The sequence below is a fragment of the Eumetopias jubatus genome, unplaced genomic scaffold (assembly GCF_037043125.1).
Source record: "Eumetopias jubatus isolate StellerSeaLion01/CBP00866 unplaced genomic scaffold, mEumJub1_p1.0 scaffold_5, whole genome shotgun sequence".
Classification (NCBI taxonomy): Eukaryota; Metazoa; Chordata; class Mammalia; order Carnivora; family Otariidae; genus Eumetopias; species Eumetopias jubatus.
The window spans coordinates 106132586-106159176 of NW_028274811.1; the positions used below are offsets into that span (position 1 = coordinate 106132586).

General features: G+C 44.3%; 2 protein-coding genes across 4 annotated transcripts in view; both read right to left on the reverse strand.

The window, feature by feature from the left end:
- Nucleotides 1–1659, reverse strand: part of CYFIP2 (cytoplasmic FMR1 interacting protein 2) — a 123060-nt gene extending 121401 nt beyond the window's left edge. Inside the window, exon 1 of one of the 2 annotated variants that reach the window (XM_088023482.1) lies at nucleotides 1575–1659. The gene's annotated coding sequence lies outside the window, so the exon portion shown is untranslated. Of the gene's footprint in view, nucleotides 1–1145 lie in introns of both variants that reach the window. The other variant, XM_088023483.1, reaches the window with a different exon arrangement.
- Nucleotides 1660–9819: 8160 nt separating this feature from the next.
- ITK (IL2 inducible T cell kinase) overlaps nucleotides 9820–26591 on the reverse strand; it is a 62889-nt gene continuing 46117 nt past the window's right edge. For both annotated transcript variants that reach the window (XM_028106722.2, XM_028106721.2), the window contains 9 exons: nucleotides 24172–24254; nucleotides 22196–22329; nucleotides 21733–21807; nucleotides 19706–19877; nucleotides 19112–19328; nucleotides 18109–18173; nucleotides 17900–18018; nucleotides 15057–15214; nucleotides 9820–12401 (listed from right to left, as the gene is read on the reverse strand). In XM_028106722.2, the coding sequence (XP_027962523.2) occupies nucleotides 12330–12401; nucleotides 15057–15214; nucleotides 17900–18018; nucleotides 18109–18173; nucleotides 19112–19328; nucleotides 19706–19877; nucleotides 21733–21807; nucleotides 22196–22329; nucleotides 24172–24254 (1095 nt within the window). In that variant the 3' untranslated portion in view covers nucleotides 9820–12329. The remainder of the gene's footprint in view (nucleotides 12402–15056; nucleotides 15215–17899; nucleotides 18019–18108; nucleotides 18174–19111; nucleotides 19329–19705; nucleotides 19878–21732; nucleotides 21808–22195; nucleotides 22330–24171; nucleotides 24255–26591) is intronic.

The following is a 26591-nucleotide window of genomic DNA, read 5'->3' on the forward strand; positions in this document are numbered from 1 at the left end:
AGTTAAATGACTTCTAAAGGACCTGCTCTGCACTGAATGGCAAATTCTTTTGTGTTTAGCTCTTAAAGGATAAACATGTTCATTGGCTCCTTTCTTGAAAATAATTTTTGACACAGGAGAATAGGGAAAGCACAGAACACGGAGGTGGAGGTGGGAGGCCTCAGGGAGAGTCACAGAGAAGGTCTTATGGTGCTGAAAACTGCCTTCATGGCCTTTGCAATCTTGTTCAGGGATATGGACCTAGAATTTTGCTCCCCAACATCTGTAATCTCTGGGGTTACCAGCATTGCTTACAACAGGGCCTGTGCCCAAGATTAAGTAAGTAAGACACACTGCCCTAAGGGGGACACAGGTAGAAGGTAGAAAAGATGAGTATGGGAACGAGCACTCCCCTAATTTGTCCCTCATGCCTGCAGGACCACCCCAGTCTCCTCACCCATGCTAGGAAGGCACAGGCACCTGGGAACTAGCAAGAAAAGATCCTTGACACCTTCTTGTCCTGGCTGGAAGGGGAGCAGATGGCCCATCAGCCCTAGGTGAGTGTTTCTGCTGAGCTGGAGACACTAGGCAAGCAGAGGTCAAAGTCAGATTCCCTGAGCTGGGGAGGGCCAGGGCAGTGCCGGTGTCCTTTCCTGCCAGGTTCTCCTCAGTACAGAGAACCATACTCCTGTCCGACCATGCTTCCTGCCCCGACCCCCACCCCCACTCCCAAACAGAGAGCACCCCCTTCTCTTCCTTCTCACCCATCCATCGAAGGGGAGGGCTGTCCTGAAAAGCAGAAGCTACAACAGACAGGTAGGCAATCTTTCCGGTTCTCTAGAGCTTAAGAAAATCCAACCTTTTCCCCGGGAGTCAGCCCACTCATCCCCTTCCCCCTGTCCTCCCCCGCCCACAGCCAGCCGCGAGGGAGAGTGATGCTAGTGTAGGCCAGAAGGCTTCAAAGCGGGTCAGACTTGCCTCCTCCCTCATTAAAACCCCCACCCCCAAACACTGGCGCTTCGCCCCTCGCCCCACCCATCTCACGTTCACCGCAGGGCGCTCTGCGCCCCAGGCGTCTGCCAGGCGGGCCCACGCGGCTCTCGCTGGCCCTGGAGGAGGTGATGGTGGCCGCGGCGGCAGAGGCGGCGGCCGGCGCTCTGCAATACCTGGGCTCGGGGATGTCGCCGCCGCTGGGCTCGCGGCCGCTGCAGGTGTCTCCGGTGCTCGGGATTAGCGCCGCTTCCTCTCCGGCCCGCGGGTCCAGCCCAGGCCGCGCACCTGCTGCTGCTGCTGCCGCTGCCGCTGCTGCCGCCGCGCCCGAGCTGCGTCGAGTGTCCGCGCCTCCTCGCAGGGGGTCCGCGCCGCCGGGCCCGGGGTGGGCCGGAGGGGGAAGGAGACCGTGCAGGGCCTTGAGCCCAGCCTCCAGGGGCTTCGGGCCCCCCTCCCAGGCCGCGCTAGCCGGGGCGCCTCGCCGAGCGCCCCCCTCGGGCTGGGAGAAGGGGCGCCGGCCCCTTGCGCATCCTCACGGCCGCATGGACGTCCCCCGCAGCATCCCGGTCCCCATGCTGGCCCCGAGGCCTGCGAGCGCCGCTTACCTGGGTCTGCGGCAAGTCCAGGGGAGCAGCCCAAGGCTACGGCGGGGCCCCGCGCCGGGGCGCAGGATGCTCTGCGGGGCTCCGCTTGGCTCCGCCGGCTGCGGAGCTCGGCCCCGCCCTCGGCCCCGCCCCCGCCCGTCGCGGCTCCTCCCCCGCGCGCGGTGCCCGCCCCTCCGCCGCCGCGGCTGTCACACAAAGAGCAGGAAATGGCTGCGGCGAGGGGCTCTCGGTGCTCCCCTCTACGTGGTCGGCGCATCCCCGACCTGCACCCCAGCTGCTGCCCCAGGACAGCCAGCCGCGCTGCCCGGGGCTTCTGCCCCCAGGTCTCGCATACCTGGAGCCACCCCTGCGGCAGTGGGAAGGCGGAAGCTTTGGGCTCGGTTCGGTTCTCATCGATCTCACGTTATTTCCAAGTGCTCATTTATCTACCTAGTATTTACTGAGCAGCTATTTTGTCCCGAGCCCCGTGCCATAAGCTGAGTATGCACTGGTGTACTGCCCTTTTGGAGCTTATTATCTACCAGGAGAGACAGGGCGTAAATTAACCTAGTAATGTGCAGTTACAGCTGGAAGAAGTTCTGTGAAGGAAAGAAACAGGGCGAAGTGATGGAAAATAAAGCTGAGGTTTGGAGAGAGGGGACTCCCACCAATTGAGCCTGGTCCCCAGTGCTGCGCCTCTGCTCAGGAATACCTCCTCAGTTCCTTGGAGCCAAATCCCTGAAGCTGCCGTCTCTTAAGCAGGGACCTGCCTCAACTTCATTCAGGAAGAATTGCCTAATGGACAAAAAGGAACATACATGGTGAGAGGAGCAACCTGAAAGGACAGGCATCTTTCTCTTCGAGGCTTATCTGCCATTCAGGGCTGGCCAAAGAAACGGTTCTCACTGAGGTGCAGCCTGGTGGGCCTTCAGATCCAACCCTGAGACTCCCTACTCAAATCACTTTAACAGTTTGTTCCTAAAAAGCCACCATATCTATAATGTGAGGAATAATAATTGCCCTTCCTACCTCACAGGGTAGACACTGGAAAGCATTTGAGACATTTTAAAGTACTACAGAAAGTCCCATTACAAGGGAAGCTTTCTGAAATGTTTGCCTAGGGCCCACAAATTTATACTTAACCACTTAGCTATTACTGTTAGGGGCTATTTATAGAGGGGCCACATTACTCGAGTCTCTGGCAAAGGACTTGTGGAATCTTTGCCCTCACTGATCTCCCACCATTTCACAAACACTCAGAATTCATGATCCTTTATGGTTTGATGTTACATCACTCATTCTAATTTAAATTGCTATTTCAGAAAGGATGACTTATATATATGTACACACACACATTTCTGTGAGAAAGCTGTGGAGGTGTTTGTGGAGGATGACTTTAGAAATTGAGTTTCTTTCTTTCTTTCTTTCTTTCTTTCTTTCTTTCTTTCTTTCTTTCTTTCTTTCTTCTTCCTTCCTTCCTTCCCTTTCTTTTTTAATTTTTTCATTTTCCACTGTGATCCTTAGGATTTTGAGTGTCAGTGATTACAAATATGTAACAAGAGAGGTTGGATTTTCATTCTAAAAGGCAAACTATGTTGGATGTTGTAGAATTCTGGAAGACCTATTTCTCCCTGTTGTTTCTTCCCTGTCTTTTCACCTTTCAAGATCAAGTTACTTAAAAGAAACAAAAAGAATATTCGTATATATTTGGTTAGGTCTTAGGCAAAAATAATTCCCTGACCCCTGATTTCCATTTGCTTATAAGGGGAAGAAATGTGGTTTATTCAAACCACTGTGTTGGAAATCCAGAAGCTTACCTTTTGGTCCCAGTTTTGCAACTGAGTGACCCTAGGCAAGTCACTTCACCTGTTTCCCCACCTATACAATGAAGTAAGTTGGATACATTCCAAAATCCTTCTACATGTAGAAAATCACATGAGTTAAAACAAAGGACATGCCTCTGCCATGCTTAAAGCACTTCACTAGCTCCCCATTGTTTTCAGTACGGAGCCCAATGGCCCACAAGGGTCTTCATGACCTAGCATCTACCTCTCCATTCTCTTCTGTGAGCAAGCTCTCTATGCTTTTAGCTAAAAGCAATCTTTTAGTTTCCCAAATTTGCTGGGTTCTCTCTTGCATTGGCCTTTGCCTAAGCTGGGCTTTTTGCTTAGAATGATCTATCCTCCTTTCCCTCCCACTTCTGCCCTTGCCCCCATTTTGCTGCATAACTTCTATTCGTCCCTCTGGGGTCCACTTATCTGTCAGTTCCTTCAAGCTCCCTCCATGTCTGGGTCAGGCTAGGGTTAGTCATCTATGCTCTCAGAGTCCCCTTGGCTGCTTCTATCATCCCCGTTGTTGTGCTGTGTTGTGATTCCTGACATACTTGCCCACATACATCATTAAAGCATAAAATCAAAGAGAGAAGGGATGTGTTTTCCTTGCTTCTCTTCACCTTCTCAGAGACCAGTACTTAACAGGAGTTCAGTAAGTGTGAGTTGAATAATCAAAAGTAAAATCTTAGCTTACATGTCACCAATGAAATGTGTAGCCATCTGTCTACTGCCTTCAGATATGCTTCATGTCCATCCCCTGGCTGCACCATCAGCAAAGAGGGGATTGAAGCTATTAGGAGAAAATTGCTTTGCCACTTGCTAAGCTGTGGTCCACACACGGTGGTTCCATGTGTGGCAACATTGCCTTGTTTTTAGAAAAGTCTCAGATCACTTAGGACATCTAGGTCTCCATTTAAAATTCACAGATCCTGCTTCATAGAAACCAATAATGGAGTATCTGAAATGGGTATAAGAATTGATTCTGGAGAGAGAAAACATTAATAGTAATATTAACAATAATGGCTAAAATATTTTAGAATCAATAATAATTTTTTTTTTAAGTAGGCTCCATGCCCAGTGTGGAGCCCCACATGGGGCTTGAACTCACAGCCCTGAGATCAAGGCCTGAGCTGAAATCAAGAGTCAGGCACTTAACTGACTGAGCCTCCCAGGTGCCCCTAGATTCACTAATTATTTTTTTTAAAGATTTTATTTATTTATTTATTTATTTATTTATTTATTTATTTGAGAGAAAGAGTGAGAGCGAGCATGGAAGCACAAGCATGGGGAGGGGCAGAAGGAGAGAAAATCCCAAGCAGACTGAGCGAGGAGCTGAACTCGGGGCTTCATCTCACAACTCTGAGATCATGACCTGAGCTGAAATCAAGAGTTGGGGGCTCAACCAACTGAGCCACCCAGGTGCCCCTCAATGATAAATTTTTAAAAAGAAAGAAGGGAAAGGGTGTGAGATGGAGAGAAACTGTAAATAATACAAAAGAAGTTTCTCAGTGCAATGGACTTGCTACATACAGTAGGCTCACACTCTTGGTGCATGTAGTTAGCAGGAAAAGAGAAACTTGATGGGCAGTTATGCAATTTATGTTGTCCATTAAATAAAACCTGAGCTCTTGCTCAAAATTGCCTCATTTTACAGATGAAAGAACTGGGGCCCAGAAACGGGAAGGTTTGCTCAAGGCTGGCTGGACCCAGACCCAGCTCTTTCCATAGGAAGCTGGATTGCTTATTTCCTTCTTTGAATCTGGGATAATTTGTTAAAGCACATATTTTAAACTAACATTTATTAAATGTTTATTTGAGGTCAGCCTCTATGCTAAGTACTATACATGGATCAGCTCATTTCATCCTCATGAAATCCTAAGAAGTAGCCCTGTTATTTTATAAATGAAATATTGATAACTGGTGTGCTGCTGAAAGATTGCAGCTCCATCCTGGGCCATTTGGAAATGTATGTCCCCCCTTCATGCTGTCTTCCTCTCACTTTGCTCATTTCTCACAACTTCTACGGAACTGGTCTCCCTTGAAGGTCAGATCTTTTACACATAACTTCACAGCAAAGAACATTTCATCTTTATTTAAACAAATTCTATACACGATAATTTTGGATGAGAACTGTTAAGGAGGGTAGAGCATATCTGTACAGGATTTGGAAGGCAGCAATGTAGCTGAGGCACAATGGACCCTGAACTACTGTACTGTCAGAGGCTAGCAAATGTGGCCCCATAGTCAGCCCCACAGAATGGTTGGGGAGCATGGAATTTGGGGACAGACAGGTCTGGCTTCAAGCCCCCATTCTGTCACTCACCCATTGTGGGACCATGAACTGTTTCCCTAATTTCCTGAGCCCTGTTCTCATCTGTAAAACTGAAATGATCATAATCGTACCTATCCCTTGGGTTCTTAGAAGATTAAATGAAATAATAAACATAACACGCCAAGCAGAGTCATCATGGGTGCTCAAAAACGGAAGTTTTATTGTCATTATTATTATTAACATGGTTGGAATTTTGGTGTGATCTCTAGGAAGGATGCAGGACCTGGAAAGAGATCTGAGTTCTAATGTCACCTTGGTTAAGTAGCTCTACAACTTCAGGCATGCTCTCTATCACTTCCCTTGTCTGTCTAGTGAGACCCATGCACTCCCACTCTCATCCCAAAGGTGCTGAGAGATCAAACATCCTCTTAGATGGGAAAGTGCTTTGATATGTACAAAAAAGAAAAGCAAATGAATGTTTCTATAGTTTATCTCACCTTATAGGCACTTGTACTCAAAATCAGTCTGAGAAAATGGGAAGGGACCAGAAACTCCTTCATAGCTATAGACAGGTGTGTGTGTGGGGGGGGGGGGGTGGGTAGAGGTGAATCTGGATGCTGAGGAATCACAGTCCCCTCAGCTCCTTCAACTGATTGTCCCGTGACCGTGCTAGCTAGCACCTATGGCCTTTGTCCTCAAGGTTCCCAGTCCTAGTTGAAAAATAACGCAAGGGAAGAAGGTGGAATAAGATGTATTTGTTGTTGTTATTTCATTCTGATTTCTCTGCCTGAAATGTCCTTCTAGACCCACTCTTCCTTGGGAGATCCTATTTACCCTTCAGGACAGCTCAAACATCACTTCCTCTGTGAAGCCCTCCTTGATCCCTTAGGTATTTTCACTCTATGCACTCATATATTGTGACAACTGCTCCATCCTGTAACCCTTTGCAATCACAGGTGATTCTCATTATTTGGTATTTATGTCTTATAAAGTTGCCATGGACACTGAATGAGTGAATACTGAACCATTGCTCCTAGGGGAAGTATAGGGTTAGGTTCCTGTGAGCCTCTGGTCACAACATTTTCATCAACTGATCTATATATAACCTTGTTTTACCCACATTTATGTTAAAAAAACACTTTATTTAATATACCTATGGATTCATTAACATTAAACTCACAGTTAACAGCATTATAACTCATGCCTGAACAAAACTTATCTAACACACATTTTCTTTGAAAGAGATGTCACAGCCTTCTTGCTCTTAGGAACACTACACGGCACTTCAGCTCTGTGCTTAAGGACCATTTTAAATAGCAAAATGACCAACAGAAAGTACCCAAGTGCACTAAATAGACCTCGAAAAGGATACTTGTTTACAGAATGAGAGCTGAAATGGGAAGGCAGAGCACCACCTTGTTCCACCTCAGCTGGCGATGTGTGGGTAGGGCAACTCACAGTTGTCACTGCACTCGCCTGGGCATGCCATCGATGACTGGGAAAGGACTGATTTGGGAGTTACCAATAAATTTCAACCAGTAGGCAAATCTGCATGTATAGAAGCTGTAAATAATGAGCATTAACTGTATTTGCTTATGTGTTGGACTTTTTTTAGCAGCATGAGGGCTTCTTATGGGAAGGCTGGTGTCCATACTAGATATCTTTGCTTTCTCCAAACCCACTCCACTCTTTGCGCCCTGCTCTCTCCCCTGGGGACTTACCTTTGTGGACTGCCCTGCTACGGTTTCCTCATCCTCCGGCTTCCAGTTGGGTTTGGCCAACAAGAGGCCCCAGCAGTTGATGGGGTAAGGGAAGAGAGTGGGGTCATTGGCTTCCTCTTTGTGATGTTGCCTTGGGCTTCCTTACTAAAGGTCCTCTCCTTTCAAGGCAACCTTCTCCGAGTGACTACTTTCACATTCAAATGAGCACTCTGTTTCCTTTGAGACAGAGTGAGGAGAAGAGACAGAGACAGGAGAAAAGACTCCTGTCTCTTCAGGCCTCCAGGAGGTAACTGCTCCTTGGCTGTTATTTTCCTCCGTACTACTTTCTGTGGCTCTCCTAAACCTGACCCACACTCTTTTAAATAATCCTTTCCCTTTCATAAATAAGTCCTCCTTGAATTGTCTTAATTTTGAAGTGTTTGGTCTCTAACTGATAAGATATCTTATTCATCTTATACACCCGACACAGTGCCAGGCAATGTCAGGTGAATCGGTAACTACTATTTATGAAGTAAAGAAATGATCTCTAAAACTCCTTCTAACAGTTACTGTGTGATTCTGTGATCCCACAAGTCAACTTGGAGAGAGTCTCAAAGTCATTGAAGACACACACACACACAAATACACACTGCCCAAATCTTGCTGAATGGATTATGTTCCGTCTCTTCCTCAAGGTGGTGGACTTGTATGTTGGAAGATTCCAGGGCGAGTAGGTAGGGTCTGCAAGATAAATGCTCTGAGGAGCAGAGCTGCTCATCCAACTGCTTTAGGAGTTTCATATCTGGGTCATTTCCCAGTGGGAGTCAAGCCCAAAGGCGAGTCCCTCAAAGGACTGTGCAGAAGCCACGGGCATTCTCACTTGTGCCTAACGGTCCTCTGGTGCATGAACTGGATCCTGCCATGGACGTGGGCCTGTGGTGAACTAAAAGTTACTGGGAGAGCTCAGCACACCCCAAATACAAGCCCATCTTTATTCCACTGGGATTTTAAGAGGAAGGGGGACAGCTATTCATCGCTGTCCAACTGTGACTCAAGAACTCCGAATTACAATTTCTACATGGCACCCACACAGCAGATGACAGTGAATGAGTATGAACAATAATCTGGTACTTGGAACAAGGCAAAAAATCATCTTCACATTGGCTTCTTTTCCATCAGCGTTCCTCTCTCAAATCTACTCACTATGCTGCTGCACGATGCATTTTTTTTTTTTAAGATTTTACTTATTTATTTGACAGAGAGAGAAACAGCGAGAGAGGGAACACAAGCAGGGGGAGTGGGAGAGGGAGAAGCAGGCCTCCCGCGGAGCAGGGAACCCGATGTGGGGCTCGATCCCAGGACCCTGGGATCATACCTGAGCTGAAGGCAGACGCTTAACCAACTGAGCCACCCAGGCGCCCCAGGATGTATTTTTAAACACAGATTTGACCTTCTCTCCTTGCTCGATAACATCTTTTCTATCTATAGGTAGAGTTCCCACATTTTTTGTCTTTTAAAATATGCTCCTTGGGGTACCTGGATGGCTCAGTCGTTAAGCGTCTGCCTTCGGCTCAGGTCACGATCCCAGGATCCTGGGATCGAGCCCAGCATCGGGCTCCCTGCTCAGCGGGAAGCCTGCTTCTCCCTCTCCCACTCCCCTGCTTGTGTTCCCTCTCTCGCTGTGTCTCTCTCTGTCAAATAAATAAACAAAATCTTAAAAAAAAAATAAAATATGCTCCTTATCTAGGTTTACAACTTCTGTTTTCAATTTGCCTAACCCCTTCTATTATCCTTACCCTTGCCAACACCTCACGCCCACCCCCACAACTTACACTCCAGCGAGGATAAACTGATAATAGCTTCCCCATACATTCTATTTCCTCTCTCTCTCTACCTGGAAAGTATTTCTCTTATTTCTGCCCACTTACTTCCTAAAAAACCAAACAAACCCATAATTCATCTTCAAAACACAGTTGGACATTATATCCTCTATGACGGTACTTCTCAAACTTTAATGTGCTGATGATCACCTGTGGATGTTGCGAAAATGCAGATTCCCATTCAGTGAATCTCAGGGTGAAGTCAGAGAATTCAGATTTCTCATAAGCTGGTCATATTGCTGTTGATGGTCCAGGGACCACACTTTGAGTAGCAAGGTTTTAGAAAGTTTTTCCTGATATCCCCCTTCCCCTGAGAGATTCCATCACTTTTTCTGAGCTCTTCTCCTCTTTGACTACATTTCTGTTCTTGCTCTAATTGCCAGATTATAATTTTACTTGTTTATATGTCTGCTTTTTTTTATGACTTACCTAGAGTTTCTAAAAAGTAAAGACTGCTTTTTTCATCTTTGTTTCCATAGCTCTCATCAGAGTGTATCATAGGAACACAGGAAGCATTTGACATTTACCTGTTGAACAAATGTTGAATGATATATAGTCTTTACTTGTTTGCGGAACATGAAGCCGTGTAATCATTTTTATTTAAGGAAAATTTTTGGTTGTTTGACATTTGGGCAAATATGGAACCCAGGTCATATATACTGTATTTATTAAAATGTACAGCTTTATTTGCTAGATCTGTCCTTTAAGTGCGCTTTATAAATGGTTAGAGATATTTGTAACATTTTTATTATGAATACTAGCAATTACTGTAAACTAATAAATATTCAATACATCCAAGTATAAATAGTTCTCAAAAGGTACAAAATGCAAAATCTATAAAATGCATCTAGAACCAAAACTTTGCATGAGGGAATTCCCTGTGAACACATGGTACCATTTTCAAAATGTGAGAGGGGTAGAAAAAAACAGGCAGGAAGCCCATTTTGCAGGATAGGACACTGGGGAGTTAACATGTTCAGTTAAGGCCCCAGGGAATCTGAGCTTGAACACAATAACACCATGCAAGAGGCAATTTTTGAAACCAGACCACAGAAATCAGCCAATTTTGATGTTTTCCTTCAGGCTGGATGTTCCAGAAATCATCTCTAATTAAGGGTTCCACAAGAGAATGTACAAAATACCAGAAAGTAAACAGGGATGATTTTGGATATGTTGAGTAAGATCATCTTCTGAATGATAGAGTTTTATCTTAAGGCAACCAGTTTCACAATAATTATGGTTACAAGTTATGCATCTGAATCTCCAGCTGGTCAAAATATCACACGATTTAGAAAGAGTTAATTGTAACACCATCTAATAATCTCTCTAAAAGTTTTATGTGAACACTGTAGGAAAATGAAATCTCTCTTACATCAGAGATTACCCTTCTCCACAAAGTGCCCAAGAATACTGCAGCTGGCTCAAAGTCGAAATGATAATTAAAGGAAGCATTTATACACCTGCAGGCGGATCTTTCAAAACTGCTTTGAAGCTCACCTATAAATGGCTTCATGTAACATGACTCTGGAGGGGTGGGTGAATCAGAGGGTTAATTAACCGAGTAACTCCAAAGTCATTAACTCTAACAAAGGTGGAAGACAGATGAGAAAAAGAAGATCCTATTCCAAGTTGGAGGGCTACATGGCCAACGATAGTGGCCTATGCGGAAGAAACATCACTTGGTGGTTGACTTCTTTATGGGCTTTGTATGTCTTTCCCCCAGCTGTATTTATCTCCTCTGCAACCCCTTTCATCCTCAGTAGAAGGAAGTGTTGAATAGAAATAAAGAAACGGCATTGGCAGCAGACAGACGTGGGCTTTACATTTCCTAGCTCTGTCACTTTGGCAAGCTGTCTTGGCTTTTTAAAGCCTCAGTTCCATCATCTGTAAAATGGGAATAAGAATACATTCTCACGGGGGTGGTGTGAATTCAGGATGAAACGAAACTCTGCACGTAAGGCCTGTAGTTCAGTACATATTCACTTTGCATATTTCAGCGCTCCATCAACAGTAGGCTGCCTTGTGCATCTTGGAAGCACCCCATTCAGTGCTTGACTCACTTTCCATCCAGATGGTTTGAGTGAGAACAGACCCCTCGTTCCTCTCCTAGACTTTCAGGAGACTTGAAGCCTCAGCCTTCACGTTGCAAATCTCTAGGGCCTAAACCAGCTTCCAGGTCTCTGCAAGGCCACACTGCCCAACGCAATGCTGCCCTCTGCTGGTGAGGGTGGAAGAGTGCAGAGAGGGGACTAATCCCAGAGGCCAGAAAAACCGAGGGTGGAGTCTCAGTCAGAGTCGGTGTCCAGAAGCAATCATCTTCTCCCCGGATGCCCGCAGAAGCAATCTGTGCAGAAGGGGAGGCACAGTCACCAGCCCGGCTTGGTACTGAAGGTGGGCCTTGGAGTGGTAACAACCTAAGGCCTTTCTCTGTACTAGTTGGCTCCCCACCATCTGATGCCCTCTTTCTGTCCAGACGCTAGATCCAACCATGGGATCGGAATTGTTCACCCCAGTCCATCATGTCCCTTCAAGGAGGGAGGTGGCAGTGTGCTCGATGAATAAAACCTCCTAAAGGGGCTTCTCAGCCTATCTGGACTCAACTATGAGCGCCTGTCCCATCATCCTCTACGGCAGGAAGCTGTGGCTAACAGAATCCCAGCGGCTGAGCTTCCTCTTTCTGACCTTAATTAACTCACCAGTTCTTGAAAAAGAGCCCCACTCCTCATTCCTCTTGCCCCACATCCTAGGATTCTGTATTACCGGGCCAAGTGAAAATCCCTCGACCATACACTTTAGATCCATGTTTGAAACAATGATAAAAATAATAATCCACAGCCCTACCATGTCTCTTCTTTTCTCTAAGAAGTGCAAGAAATGGTGCCTGAAAGCTGTCAGGTTGAGGTTTGCGAACCGCACAAGATAAGAGGCTGCTGCTCGGGCCTCTCTCCCAGGTCAGGGGCTGAGACGCCCGCCTCTGTCAGGGTCTGCCTCCAGGGAATTCTGGGCTGGTAGCAGCTTTTAATGCTCTATGAAGAGAGAATTTGCTTCCCCCTTTGAGGATCCGCAGCCCGTGGCCTGGTGCTGAGTCTCTGCTAAAGTCCTGATTCTGCAAGTTCAGCCAGTTGACTCAAGAGTCTGCAGAAAGGTGGCCGGTCTTCTGGTTTCTAGAGAGGGAAGAAAAGGACTCTGTGAGTTCCTTGTACTTATGTGTCGTAGTTAATCCCAAAGCCACCCAGAATTCAATAGCCCTCTGCTGATTTTTAAATATGCTTCCACATGTATTGTTCGAGGCCACTGTGTCTTAATTGTTAATAGCAGGGATTCTGGGATCATATGGCCGGCTTTTGAATCTAAGCTTTTCCATTCATTAACTGTGTGACTTTGAGCAGGTTACTTAACTTGTTTGAACGTCAGTTTTGTTGTCTGTAAAATGGGGAAAATAAGAGTATCTACCTCATAAGATGGTTGTGAGAATTAAATAAAATCATGTATTAAAAATACATCATAAAGGGGTGCCTGGGTGGCTCAGTCGGTTAAGCGTCTGCCTTCGGCTCAGGTCATGATCCTGGGGTCCTGGATCGAGTGCAACATCGTGCTTCCTGCTCAGCGGGAAGCCTGTTTCTCCCTCTGCCTGCCACTCCCTCTGTTTGTGCTCACTTTCTCTCTCTGACAAATAAATAAATAAAATCTTTTAAAAAATACATCATAAAATAAGTGCTAAATAACATCAAAAAAGAAAATACTTAGGTATAAATCTCACAAAATATGTATAGGACCTACATTAGGAAAAATATAGAATTTTAAAGAAAGAAATCAGAGATGATCTAAATAAATGGGGACATTTCATATTTAAGGATGGGAAGACTTTATATTATTATTAAGATGTCATTTCTTCTCAACTGGATCTACAGATTCAAAACAATCACAATCAGAATCCCAGAAAGTTATTTTGTAGATATTGACAAACTGACTTTGAAGTTTTTACATGGAAAGGCAGAAGACTCAGAATAGCCAACACAATGCTGAAGAAGAGCAAAGTTGGAGGACTGACACTGCCCCACTTCAAGACTCACTGTGAAGCTAGAGTAACGAAGGCCGTATGGTATTGGTGAAGGGATTAACAAAGAGATCAATGGAACAGAGTTGAGTGCTCAGAAATAGATTCTCACAAATACAGTCAACTGACCTTTGCAAAAGGAGCGAAAGTCATTCAGTGGAGAATGGGTAGTCTTTTCAACAACAGTGCTGGAACAACTGGATGTCACATGCAGTATAATGACTCTAGACACAGACCTTATACCCCTCACAAAAACTAACTCAAAATGGATCAGAGACCCAAATGTAAAATGTAAAACTTAGAAAACGTCTAGAAGATAATATAGGCGAAAATTACTGGGTTCAGTAATAGGTTTTTAGGTACAACACCAAAAGCCTGATTAATAAAAGAAAAAATTGATGTTGAGCTTTGTTAAAATTTAAAATGTCTGCTTTGTAAAAGACACTGTTAAGAGAAAGAAAAGACAAACCATAGGCTGGGAGAAAATATTTTCAAAACACATATCTGATAAAGGACTTATATCCAAAATATGCAAAGACCTTTTCAAACTCAAAAGCAAGAAAACAAATAATCCAATTAAAAAATGGGCAAAAGATCTCAACAGACACCTCATTAAAGAAGATACACAAATGGCAAATAAACATTTGAAAAGATGCTCCACATCATATGTCATTAGGGAACTGCAAATGAAAACAATGAGTTACCAATATACACCTATTAGAATGGTTAAAACATTAAATGCTCGTGAGGATGTGGAACAACAGGAATTCTCATTGCTGGTGGGAACGCAAAATGGTACAGCCACTTTTAGAAGAGAGTCTGACAGTTTCTTACAAAGCCAATGTATTGTTATCATATGATCCAGCAATCATACTACTCCCAGTTGAGCTGAAAATTTATGTTCATACAAAAACCTACACATGGATATTTATAGTAGCTTTGTTCATAATTGCCCCAAACTGCAAGAGATCAAGATGTCCTTCTCTCTGTAGGTGAATGAATAGCCAAACTGTGGTACATCCATACAATGGAATACTATTCAGTGATAAAAAGAAATGAGCTATCAAGCCATGAAAGGACATGGAAGAATCTTTTTTTTTTTTAAAGATTTTATTTATTTATTTATTAGAGAGAGAGAGAGAGAGAGAAACAGCATGAGAGGGGAGGGGGTCAGAGGGAGAAGCAGGCTCCCCTCGATCCCAGGACTCCAGGATCCTGACCTGAGCCAAAGGCAGTCGCTTAACCAACTGAGCCACCCAGGTGCCCAGGACATGGAAGAATCTTAAATGCATAACTAAATGCATAGTTCTAAGTGAAAGAAGCCAATCTGAAAAGGCTATGTATCATCTGATTCCAACATATAACACTCTGGGAAAGGTAAAACTTGAACAATAAGAAGATCAATAGTTGCCAGGGTTTTGGGGAGAAGGAGGGAGTTGTAAATAGGTGAAACAGTGGATTTTAGGGCAGTGAAACTATTCTGTATAATGCTATAATGCTATCTCACCCTCTCTTCCTCTCTAACAGTGTGTTGATGGCTTGTGACATTCTACTGCAGATCAAATAATATTTAAGGTCGCTGCCAGCTCTTTTAGGGATGGGCAAACTCTTTCATTAGTAGATGCTCAAAGCCACTTGCTTGCTAATCTACTTTCGTCACCCCTGCTTCCTCATCCTCTAAGAGGGTTTCTTTCTCCAGGGAAGGGAACAGACCCTAAAGTTATAGATTACAATGTAGGGGGAAACCACTTCCTTTACTGACCTCTTTCCAGCAATGACTCATGATCTGGTAGATATTCACAGAGGCCAGCCGGGGCTTGTACAAGCGAAATCCAGTAGTGATGTCTTCTACCACTTCTGAGTTGCTTCGGTTTTCATACGGGATTTTGCCTTCACTGAAGACTTCCCACATCAGCACACCTACAAGAAATGGTGAGTGCAGCACAGCGAATGATGAATAACAAACAAACAAATAAGCCTACATCAAGAAATTGCAGATTCCTTGACATTCAGATTCAAGTCCCTACCTTCAGGGAGGACAGTACCAAACCACCTGAGGCTTCTTAGGCCTGTACTATTTCTAAAGAACAGAGATTTCCCAATCTTCCTAGTGGTGAGGAACTTTCAAGCTCAGCCCTTTTTTGCATCTAACTCAAATGTTACTACTAAAAGTTGCAGGGGATGTAAACTCAAAATGTCTACACATCATGTAAATGGATAGAGTGGATGAGATGTGCCATAATGGAGACTAGGGGGACTGTGGAGAACTGGGGGTCAAGTTCTGTCTTCAGAGAATAGCTGTGATTTAGCTCCAGCCACCATAGGGCGCATGGGGATGAGGGTTTGGGATTGCCACATTCTCTGATTTTTTTAAAAAGAAGTCATAAATTGAGAGTTTAGAAATAGAAACTCAACTTGATTTTTAAAAATACTGTGTAGACAGAGCAAAAACACATCTCCGGGTTGTCTATTTTTGACCTGTGATTTAATCCCCTTTCCTCTTCTGTCTTTAGCAGAAATGTCACACCCAATTTTATTATGTACTAATATATTCATAGGATGTCAGAGTGGGAAGAGAGCTTGCAGATCACCTATTTCAGTGGTTTTCAAAGCATATTTCAAGGATTCTTAGGGCAGGGTTTTCCAAAGTATGATTCCCAAAACAACTGAATAAAAATCACCTCAGAATTTTGTTCAAATGGCAGATCCTGGGCCATGGCCCAGACCTCTGGATCAGGATTTCTAAGGGATCCTCACAGGTGCCTCTGCAGTTTTAGAAATTTGGAACCTGCCTGTAAATAAGACTATTTAGCTCCGCAAGTTGCCAGAATTTCTTTAGAAATTGAGATTTCGTTTCCTTGGAAAACTGAGGCCTGCTGCCCAAAGCTCGATTATGAAAACATTTGCTTTCATGCAAACCTTGTAATGCATTGATTGGAAACTGAGTGAGGCCCAAAAGAGCTTGCTTGACTTGCTTAAAATAGCACAGTTAATTAGGGCAAAAACCTTAAAATGCATGACAAAGTTCAATGGCCTCGAGGCAGGCATCAAGCTCTCAGTCCATCCAGGTTTCTGTTTCTCAGGCTTGCCACTCATGTTATCTCGCCCTCTCTACCTTTCTTCCATTAGTCAGTCTCATTTTCGGACCCTTCAGGGGGTATATCCTAGGCAGGGATGGACTGGAGCTCAACACTCTAATTTCATGATGCAACAGAAAATTCCCAAGCTGACAACCTTTGGCAGAATAAGCCTCATGCAGAGTTGGCAGGTGAATGTGACAAAGTGGCCATGGGTGCAAACATCTCCATATGGGACACCGGGCTTGGTGCAGTGTGACTGGCTGCATCACCCATAGGGAGTGGCCACATGTCAGCCATACCTTTCCTCATTATATATGGACTTGGGGGAAAATAGAATCTTCTGAGATTGTTCTGGTGCAGTTTTATTTCTTCCAAGTTCATTCTGTAACTTAAATTTGAATAACAAAATCTTAGCTGGGTCTGTCAAATAGGGAAGCTGTTTTAAGGAACAGCTTAGAAGAACTAGAAATTTGCAAACCACTCGGTTATAGAAATTGGCTCTTCTAAAATAGTGGGGGAAACTTCAAAACTAGTTCTCTGAAGAGATCTAATTAGCTTTTCCCTGATTTCTACTCTTAAGTCAATACACTTGGCAAAATCAAACTCCAACTCATTCCTTTCCAAAGTATAACCCTTCTTATAGTCCAAATCAGAGGTTGTTTGGCATGTCTTTGTGTATAGTTTAGCACACACAAACTATGGCTTAGGAGGATATGACAAATCCAGCAAGAATGGCTAGTACTTTCTGCCACACCAACATCATTCATTCTGCCTTTCATTCATGCCCATTTGCGCTCATCAGAAAGTCTAATTCCTTATCATGGACTGACAACTTCATTGTCTAATGTTCTCTCACCAAGACAGTACCCCTCTTTTCTCTGGATGCACCAAATTTTTATACTTGCTGGTTTTTTGGTCAGAGACACCAAATCTTCCCTGGATCCTCAAGTGGGGATGACTCTCTCTCAACATTCAGATCAAGGGTCACCTCCTTGGAGAGGCCTCCCAGACCATGCTATTTAAAATGGACTCTCCATTGCAGTCACTTTCTATTCCATTAACTGTTTTGTTTTATTCATAGCACTTACTTATCACTATGTGACTTTGTCTTATGTACATATCTATTAACTTGTTTATGTGATTGTTATCTGTCTCCCCCTAAAATTTGCCTCCAAGAGAATAGGAGTCTTTTCTATCCTATGCACCCCTGCATTGTAAGCACCTAGATTAACCCTGGCTTATAGTAGAGGCTCGATAAATTGTTGCTGAATAAATGAGTAAAATATTTATTGAGGGGTACGTGCAGGAAAATACTGTTGAACAAAATATGCTTTCAAAGATCCCAAAGAACAAATGCAAAAATGAGGACCTCTTCATAGTTTTCAGAGCCATTATCACACACAGTCTATCAGTGGGGTGCCCTCACCACCCAGTCCTGGGCAAGTAGAGTTGCCTGGATTTGACAAATAAAACAGCTGCTTGGCAGTCCTTGATCATGTGGGGGTGGGGCCAGGATGACACTCACCAAATGACCACACATCTGACTTGCTGCTATAGCGGCTGAAGGAGAAGACTTCCGGGGATGCCCACTTCACCGGGAACTTGGTGCCTGTGGAACTGGTGTATTGATCATCAAGGACGAACCTGGGTAGAGAGTGGAGAAAGAATGTCTGAACGTTCTGGGGGCCTGAATCCCACTTCTGAGACTTTCCTGGCGCCACATGCCCATATTACCTTGTCATCCCAAAGTCAGACACCTTGATGACTTGGTTCTCTCCCACTAGACAGTTTCTGGCAGCCTGGAGTGGAGACAGGCAAACAAAAAGGAAAGGAAAACTGGTGGTGGATAATCAATATAAGGAGTCTCCTATAATCTCAGTCTTCTGGGTTTCTATGTGCTGCTGTACAAGGGCTTTACAGATGTTAATTAAACTTCACTAGTGTCCAGAAGTGAGCTCAAAAGTCAAAATGTGATCCTTTATCAGGATGAGTAAGTTTGGTCTTTTAGCTTCATTCCTGAGATCCTAATTAGAAGAGAAATCTGTGGTGTTGTCTCACCAACAATGTGCTCTAATGTGACTTGATGCATAGGAAATGTTAACATCAGGGATGATATGAAGAGACTGTCACCCATTTGATGAAAATAAGAATGTTTTGAGGTTACTAATCCTCTTAAAACTATTCCTCAATAGGAAGAGTACCTAGTCCCTAATTAGTACCACAGACTTGTGCACTGGAAGAGCCCTTAGTGATAAAAGACCCCACTCTTTTTTCACATTTGAAATATGCCTTCAAATCCCAAGGGGGATATGTTAAAATGAATATGCTGAGCTCTGACCTCCAGAGATTCTGAGGATGGTTTAGCATCACTCCAATGTGATTGTGGTAGATCCTTGGATAATAGTTTGAGAAAAACTGTGCTTGTCCATTTCCCTCACTTTACCAAGAGGAAACTGAGGCACAGAGAGGTTAAGGAGAGGCCATAAGCTTCATTTGGGAAAAATGTAAACTCAGACTCAGAGGGTACAAGTCAGAAACAAGGCTGGGATTAGAGCCCAGATCTGAGTCCTACTAGGACATCGCCTAGTGGGTGGAAGAAGAAAGAATTTGAGAGTGGAAGGGAGATGGTTTGTGACTTGTTATTTATCAACGTATTCCCAGTCTGGGTAGCTCCACATTTCAGTGGGACATAGCCCTTCATCCCAGACCTATAGATGTTGTCCCTGCATCCTCTTACCAGGTCTCTGTGGATGACACATGCCTCCTCCAGGTACGCCATGCCCTCACACACATCCAGGCACATGCCCAGCAGGGTTTCTGCACCAAAGAGCCCCCGCTGGCTGCGCAGGTAATCCGACAGGCAGCCGTGCTCCATGAACTCGAACACCAGGCAGATGGGAGCCTGCTCTAGGCACACCCCATACAGCTGGACCAGTTTGGGGTGAGAGAGTTTCCTGAAGGAAAAAGGCAAAGGGTGAGATGATCTAAATTCAGTCTCCCAAAAATGCACTCCCTCTCCAAAACAAAAACAACCTGAAGGATGGTGAGAAGTCAGATGGTATGTGCAAGGATGAATGGAGGCCACTGTGGCTGGTGCATTGTGGACCAGAGGAGAGATGAGGAGGGGATGAGACTGGGGAGCAGACAGGGCAAGACCATGACAGGCTTTGTAGACCATGGTGAGGAGTTTGATTTTATTCTCCATGCCCCTGGAAACCATCACTAGATTTGAGGAGCAAAGTGGTGAACATGGCATCAAAATGGTATGTAAAGAACAGCACAGAATATCCTCCCCAAGACATCTTTGCATACTCTTATTTTGGCTACTCACATCATGACTTCAGCCTCCTCTATGAAGTCTTCTTCTGACATAGCCCCTTCTTGAATGGTTTTGATGGCCACCTTGTCCTTGTTGAGCCAGTACCCAAGATGCACCAACCCAAACTGCCCACTGCCAATCTCCTGCACAAAAGTGAGCTCTGAGGGATCAATCACCCATTTCCCTGGAAAAGAGAGAGAGGGTCTTCCAAGGGTGGCAAGCAGTAGATATGAGGTATAGGGCTACAAGGAGACTATATATAGCCCTTGATAGCATGTTACTTTATTGTTAATATAACCCAAAGATGGCAAATAGTATCAGCTTTAGGTAAATAGGTAAAATTATTATCTTCCCCCCAAATAATAACATAGTATATGCATTTAAAACCATGAAAAATGTATGTGGGGGGAGATTATATGGAAGGATGAAGGAAAGTGGCATTAATCAAGATATCAAAGAAAATAAATGAAAGGGTTCTTGTAATGTCTCAACTATTTTCTATTCCTGATTGAAAATATTTTATTGCCATTTTTCACACAGAGCAAATTTCATTTGAGCTGATCATTCATTCATTCATTCATTTATCCACCAAGTGCCTCCACAGCACTCTGTCTGGCCCTAGCAGGGGTTGGGAGTAAGGATCCCAAGAGGTCTGGTACATAGGTACCTGCCAGCACAGTCTGGTACACGGTAGGCTCTCAAAAATGTTCAGTAAATGAATAAAAGGAATTCGATTCTCAATTTTTACATTGACAAGATGAGCGGGTTCATAAAATAATCTCTGAGATCCCATCCAGCATGGATACATTAGGATTCTATAGTTATTAGAATTACCCTAGTTTTATAAGGAGGCTAAAGAGGCATTACCCTTTCCTGGCACTTGACCCTAGTACCATAAACAGCTCAATTTCTGCCTCTTTGAGTCAAGAGAAAATAGTGCTGAGTTCCTGTTGTGTAACAGATATGGTGCTAGTTAGGGATGGAGGGCCCATGGCAGTATTTCTCAAAGTATGACTCTCTAATCACCTGGGTCAAAATCACCTAGAGCATTTGTTTAAAATGCAGACCCCAGGATTCCATTATCAGGGATTGTGTTTTGGTAAGTGTTAGGTAGTGTCCAGGAGCCAACATTCTTCTTTTTTTTTTCTTTTTAATTTTGGGGGCGGAGGGGGAGGGGCAGGGGAGAGACAGTCTTAAACAGACTGTCTCTGTGCTGAGCACAGAGCCTGATGTGGGGCTTGATCTCATGATCCTGAGATCATAACCTGAGCCGAAATCAAGAGCTGGATGCTTAACTGACGGTGCCACCCAGGTGCCCCCAGGAGCCAACACTATTTACTAAGCATCCCAGATGACTTAGATGTACTCTGGAGTCTGAGAACCACCCATCTAGGAGACACAAAATGAAAATTACTCCAGCCTTCTCCTCAACCAGCACAGTTTAAACTAGGGGATGGAAAATCAAATGCCTTTAGGGTCCAGGCAGATAATAAAAAATGAGGGTGGCAGTTCCAAAGGATAATAAGGAGTAACAGGGCTTATGGCACTGGAGATGCAAGCTTTGCCTAAAGGCACTGAAAAAAAATTAACACCGTGTTATGCAGACAAACACTTCTGAATGCTTCCAGCTTCCAGCCCTTGGAATGGAGCATACCCAGCAAACTAGATGATACAGAAGTTCTAGAAGATAGGTGGGAATATGGTCCTAAGGCATTATTTTCTAATATTTTTTTTCCAATAGCATTTAGTAGAGTGCTGTGTACAGTATAGGTGCTCAATAAACACTAGATGAACTCTTAAGTAAAACCAATGGACACTGATTTGACATGGATAAATGTGCTCCTATATATATCTCTCTTACACACTTTGTAAATATTCCTTTGTGCACATCATCTCCAGATATCCAGTGGACCTGTCGTAATGGTTATTTTAAGTCTGGGGAAGAATTAGGTCCATGGGAAGTCCATTCAGAATTTGCCCCAGACCTTTAGGGATGTGAGTTAGTGCAAACACAAAACATTGCCGACCGCACTGCCCACCGTATCTCAGTCCTGCTGTGACCGGGGCTTTCTGCCTCCAGGAACAAACTGGATACCGGAGTCTAGTGACCAGACCTGGGTTGATTAAAAAGTGAAAGGCAGTGGTTAGAGCTTTACTGTAGCAACTGTTCAAGTTACATCACCAGCAAAAATATAATCCAATACAAAAGCTATTTTTATCCTGGAAAACAAATCCCAAAGCCCAGCCACTGATATTACACCCCCTCCAACAAGAGTGATAAATACAGATGGGCAGGTGGTGAAATCCCATGAGTCTCACAACAGAATTTGCCAATGGGAAATACGTAATATGATCAAATATTTGGCATCCTTTTCTATTTGGAGATTTAGTTATTATTTATGGTCAGCTTGTCCGGGATGAAGAAACCCGGCGGGGTGGTTGTCATTTTTCTCCAAGTTCCCCTGCAAGGGTTCCCCTCTGGCCTCATCCTTTAGATCGCACCTCCTCCATTATGTTGGTGATAATTGATGAGGAGAGGGATGGAGTCAAACACATACTTCTCAGCCACATAGTAGCGCTTGGGGTTGTCATTTGTTTCTTTGATGTGATAGTGCTTTATACAGGGGTTGTTCTCACTGAAACAAATGAAACATGTATACAGTGATTATTAACAAGCAATATTTAGACACAAAAATGTCTACTGGTATCAGATTCCTATTAGCTTTGTTTTTTTACCCTCTTAGAAGGATGGCAGGTCTATTTCAACTCATGTGTCGGTCTTGACAGGGTGGCCCTGGGTGCTGGAGTAAGAAGGACTCTGAGGCTGCATTTAGACCCAATTAGAATCAGTGCCATGATGGGTTGGTGATGCTTCTTCTATGGCCATGAAGTGGGGAATGGTCTCGTGTGTGCTACATGCTTGCCTCCTCTGCTCTGTGGATTTCACTAACTGTCAGCAGATGATAAAGGAGCACTCTGGACCCTTAGTACTACGTGACTTTGCAAAGCAAAGGGTTAACACAGAAGCTCTGAATGCTCTCTTTGGAAAGTCCTGCTTGCAAGGCTGGCCTGTGGCTGGCATCTGAGAATCTGGATTTTGGGAGGGCTCTCACCATTCTTTAACTGATAAGGATGGCTCCCTGTTCCTAAATTGTTTGTATAGCATTGTGACTTATGTTCAATGCCTGCTTTTCTTCTGGGACTCTGGAATTTTGCTATGTGCTAGGCAGAGGGTGCCTAGGTGACTAGCCCCCAATGAAAACCTTAGGCACCGAGTCTCTCGTGAGCTTCCCTGGTAGACACCATTTTACCCCTGTTGTCAAAGCTTATTGCAGGAGGAATTAAGCATGTCCTGTGTGACTCCCCTGGGAGAGGACTCTTGGAAGCTTATGTTTGGCTTCCTCTGGATTTTGCCCCATGTGTTTTTTCCCTTTGCTGTTTTTGCTTTGTACTCTTACACTGTAATAGATCTTAGCCTTGAGTGTGACCGACTGTATGCTGAGTCCTGTGAGTCTTCAAGGTGGATCACTGAATCTGGAGGTGGTCTTGGACACCCTCAGCATAAACTTTATTTCTCATTCCTTCTCCATAATATCTTATGGAGCTGCAGGTCACTGTCCCCAGCCGTGGAAGAGGCATGGCCCCTCTGTGATGTGCATCTTCTTTCCCATCCCTGGGCAGCACCCTTCTTCTCCACCACCCATCCAGACCCTGCTCTTGCTCATGTCCTCATTCTCCAAGAAGTGTTCCCTGAGGACGCCTTCATCATTCTTTTTCTCTTTTCTCTTAAATCTTACTGGAAATTGCTCATTGCCAAACTGCTTTATTCTTACTTATTCTTTAATTAGAAGAGAATCTGAGACCCAGATAGGCTCTTAGACATTCGTTTTACTGAGCAGGAAACTGAGGGACAGAGAGGGGCAGACAAGCAGGGTCTTGCAGTCAGCCAGCTGGAGCATGACGGTGGCTTGACCACCTGAGCTCTATTGCCTCAGGGAGGTGCCATCAGCTCTTTGAGCCTTGTTTTCTCCTATGTGGAAGGAGCATAGTAACTCCTGCCTTCAGAGCTTGTGAGGATCAGAAACAGTCTATAACATTCTGGCATATGGTAAGGACTCAATAAATGGTAGGTAGCTTTATTAGCCGAGCCAGAACTAAAACGCCTACTTTCGGTTTAAAGTATGTTCCCCTTTAGCTGTGGGTTAAATTATAAATCATCAACTACAGCTCAAGTATTTTCTTTCTTTAGAGCTCTGCACTCGGGGGTGCTAACTTAGAATTCTGAGAACCTGGCGTCTGGACTCAGCTCTGTTACTTTGCAGCGAAATGACTTCAGTTATGTCCTTCATCTTCCTGGCCTTGGTTTTCTCAGAGGGATCAGGGAAAGCACACCATTTCTAGCGACCTCTCTGCCTCTTACACTGTCTGAGGTTGCTGTGTGTCTCTCCCCACTTTGCTGAGCTGACTTAGCACCATACCTTACGATGGCTTTGGTGAAAACAGACACGGTATATGTTCCCGGGGTCCTGGAATCTCGTACCATGAAGGCTCCTTCTTTGCCCTGGAATGGTTAGAAAACACAGAGGGTTAGTGATCCCAGGAAACCAGCCTCATGCCTCCAGCTCCACTTGCTGGTCTGCAAAAGGAGGAGAGACAATAGGCCAGCTTTGCACAGAGCAGATGTTCTGCAATAATGGCTACCATTTCATTTGTTCATTCAACAGATATTTCCCAACATCCTACCATAGATCACAGACTTCTGGTGATGACGTGTAAGCAGGGAATAAAGACAGATAAATATAAGCTCTGCCCTTTTGGGGGTCCCCATGTACCAGGCTCCTTACAGATGTTATCCAACCCTCACTACAACACAGCAATCTAGATTTGGTGTCCTCAGTTTACTGACGAGGACGCTGAGTGCCACAGAGCTGGAGTGACTTTCTCACAATCCACAACCAGGAAGTGGCAGACCTGGGCTTTGAACCTTGAATGTGGCATGAGAGCAAAGCCCATGTTCCTTCCACTGCTCCATGATACCTCCTCTCAACACATGTTAGAAGCTAGTTCTCCATTCCCCTCCAAGGGCACAAAGCTTTCTGATCTTGAAGTTTCATCAGTTCTTTAATGGGAATGTATGTATTAGGCCCTTTCTAGAGTGCTGATTTTGCTGTGGGCAAAAGGAGAAAAAAATAACAAACAAACATAAGTTCCTGGTCTCATGAGGGAAGTGGAAAGAAGGGAAAGCCCCAAGAACGTACTTGGGGCACACCCCCCGCAACAGTTTTGCCAGCGCTGATGGAAAAAGTACAAGCAAATGCATATGCCAGTGTATTCACTCCTGGTGGGAACTTTAAAATCTGGACTCTGTCTTGAGTACTTCATGTCCAACGCTCTGTTCCTATCCAACTGTAAATCTGTGCCGGTAGTATTTTCAAAACCTATTATTTACTTAACTTCAACATGGCAAGGGCCACAAGTGAAGGCCAGTGAAACACATGAGCCTCATGTGTGAGCCACACATACTGGTAGCATATGGAGCAAAGTGTATATGATTTGGAACAATGCAAGCCCCTCCATCCCCAACCCCCAGAGTGGGTTGTCTACACAAAATGAAAACAATATGCACGGATGGCCATGCTAATTGTTTTTGACTCCTAGAATCCCAGGATGTTTAGCAGCATCCCTGGCCTCTGTCAGCTGGATGTGAGACCCTGTCAAGTGTTTGCTGGGGAGACAAAATCACCCCCCCAGTTGAGAACTATGGATCTGGCTTAACTCCCTATAACCCTGTGCCCCACACTTTGTTGATTATCACGATCCCCTGAAGAACCTGAAGCACAGAATAAGACAAAACAAAAAAACCCCAAACCAACAAACAGTTAACCATACTTCACCTCTTACCTACGCACTTAGAATCTGTAGGACTGCCACCCTGGTTCCTGAGCTTTTTAGAAGCCTGCCATGTGATTCTTACAGACATCCAGATGCTGTCTCCATTGACTCAACTGAACATGTAGCTCTTACTTATAATTGTCCTGACTAGTAGTGTCTCTCTCTCAAAACAGCATTACATGTTAGAAAATTCGCCCAGATATATAACCTGCTACCTCTAACTTGGCCCTAAACCTGCAGGGGTGTGTGTGTTGGGAGCAGGGGTGGGGGGTGGCTGGGGACAACTGGTCCTTACATCATTGTGCGTTCTTGTCAAACCTATAATTTACCACATAAATGTGAAACATGCCAAACTCTTATCTCTTCTGGACTTCAAGGATCTATTTTGAAAATCGGAGGGGGGTGGAAGGTGGGGGAATTGCATGAAGGTGGCCAAAAGGTATAAATTTCCAGTTATAAGGGAAGTAAGACCTGGGAAGTAAGGTCCAGCCTGATGACAATAATTAACAGTATTGTGTTTTCTATTTGAAAGTTGCTAAGAGAGTAGATCTTCAACATTCTCATCACAGGAGAAAACAATCTGTAACTATGTGTAGTGATGGATATTAATAAAACTGTATTAATTATTTTGCAATATATATATCAATATATGTATTATAATATATATATCAAATTATTGCATTGTACACATTAAACTTATAAAATGCTATATGTCAGTTATATCACAATAAAACTGGGGCAAGAAAAGAAATTGAAGCTGAGATGTGAATCTTCAGGCCCCTATTGCTTAGACATGCTCTCCCTACCCCAAGGCTGTGAGTTTGGGCTGCTCGGGCTGCTGCCTGAAAACAGGGGAAGAATTGAGGGAAATGCAGAAAAGGCACCATGTTTCTTTTTCTAAGATATCCTGAAACAGTCCTAGTATTCTTGGTTCACATAGAATGTATTTTAGTAATTTTTTTTAAGATTTTATTTATTTATTTGACAGAGAGAGACACAGCGAGAG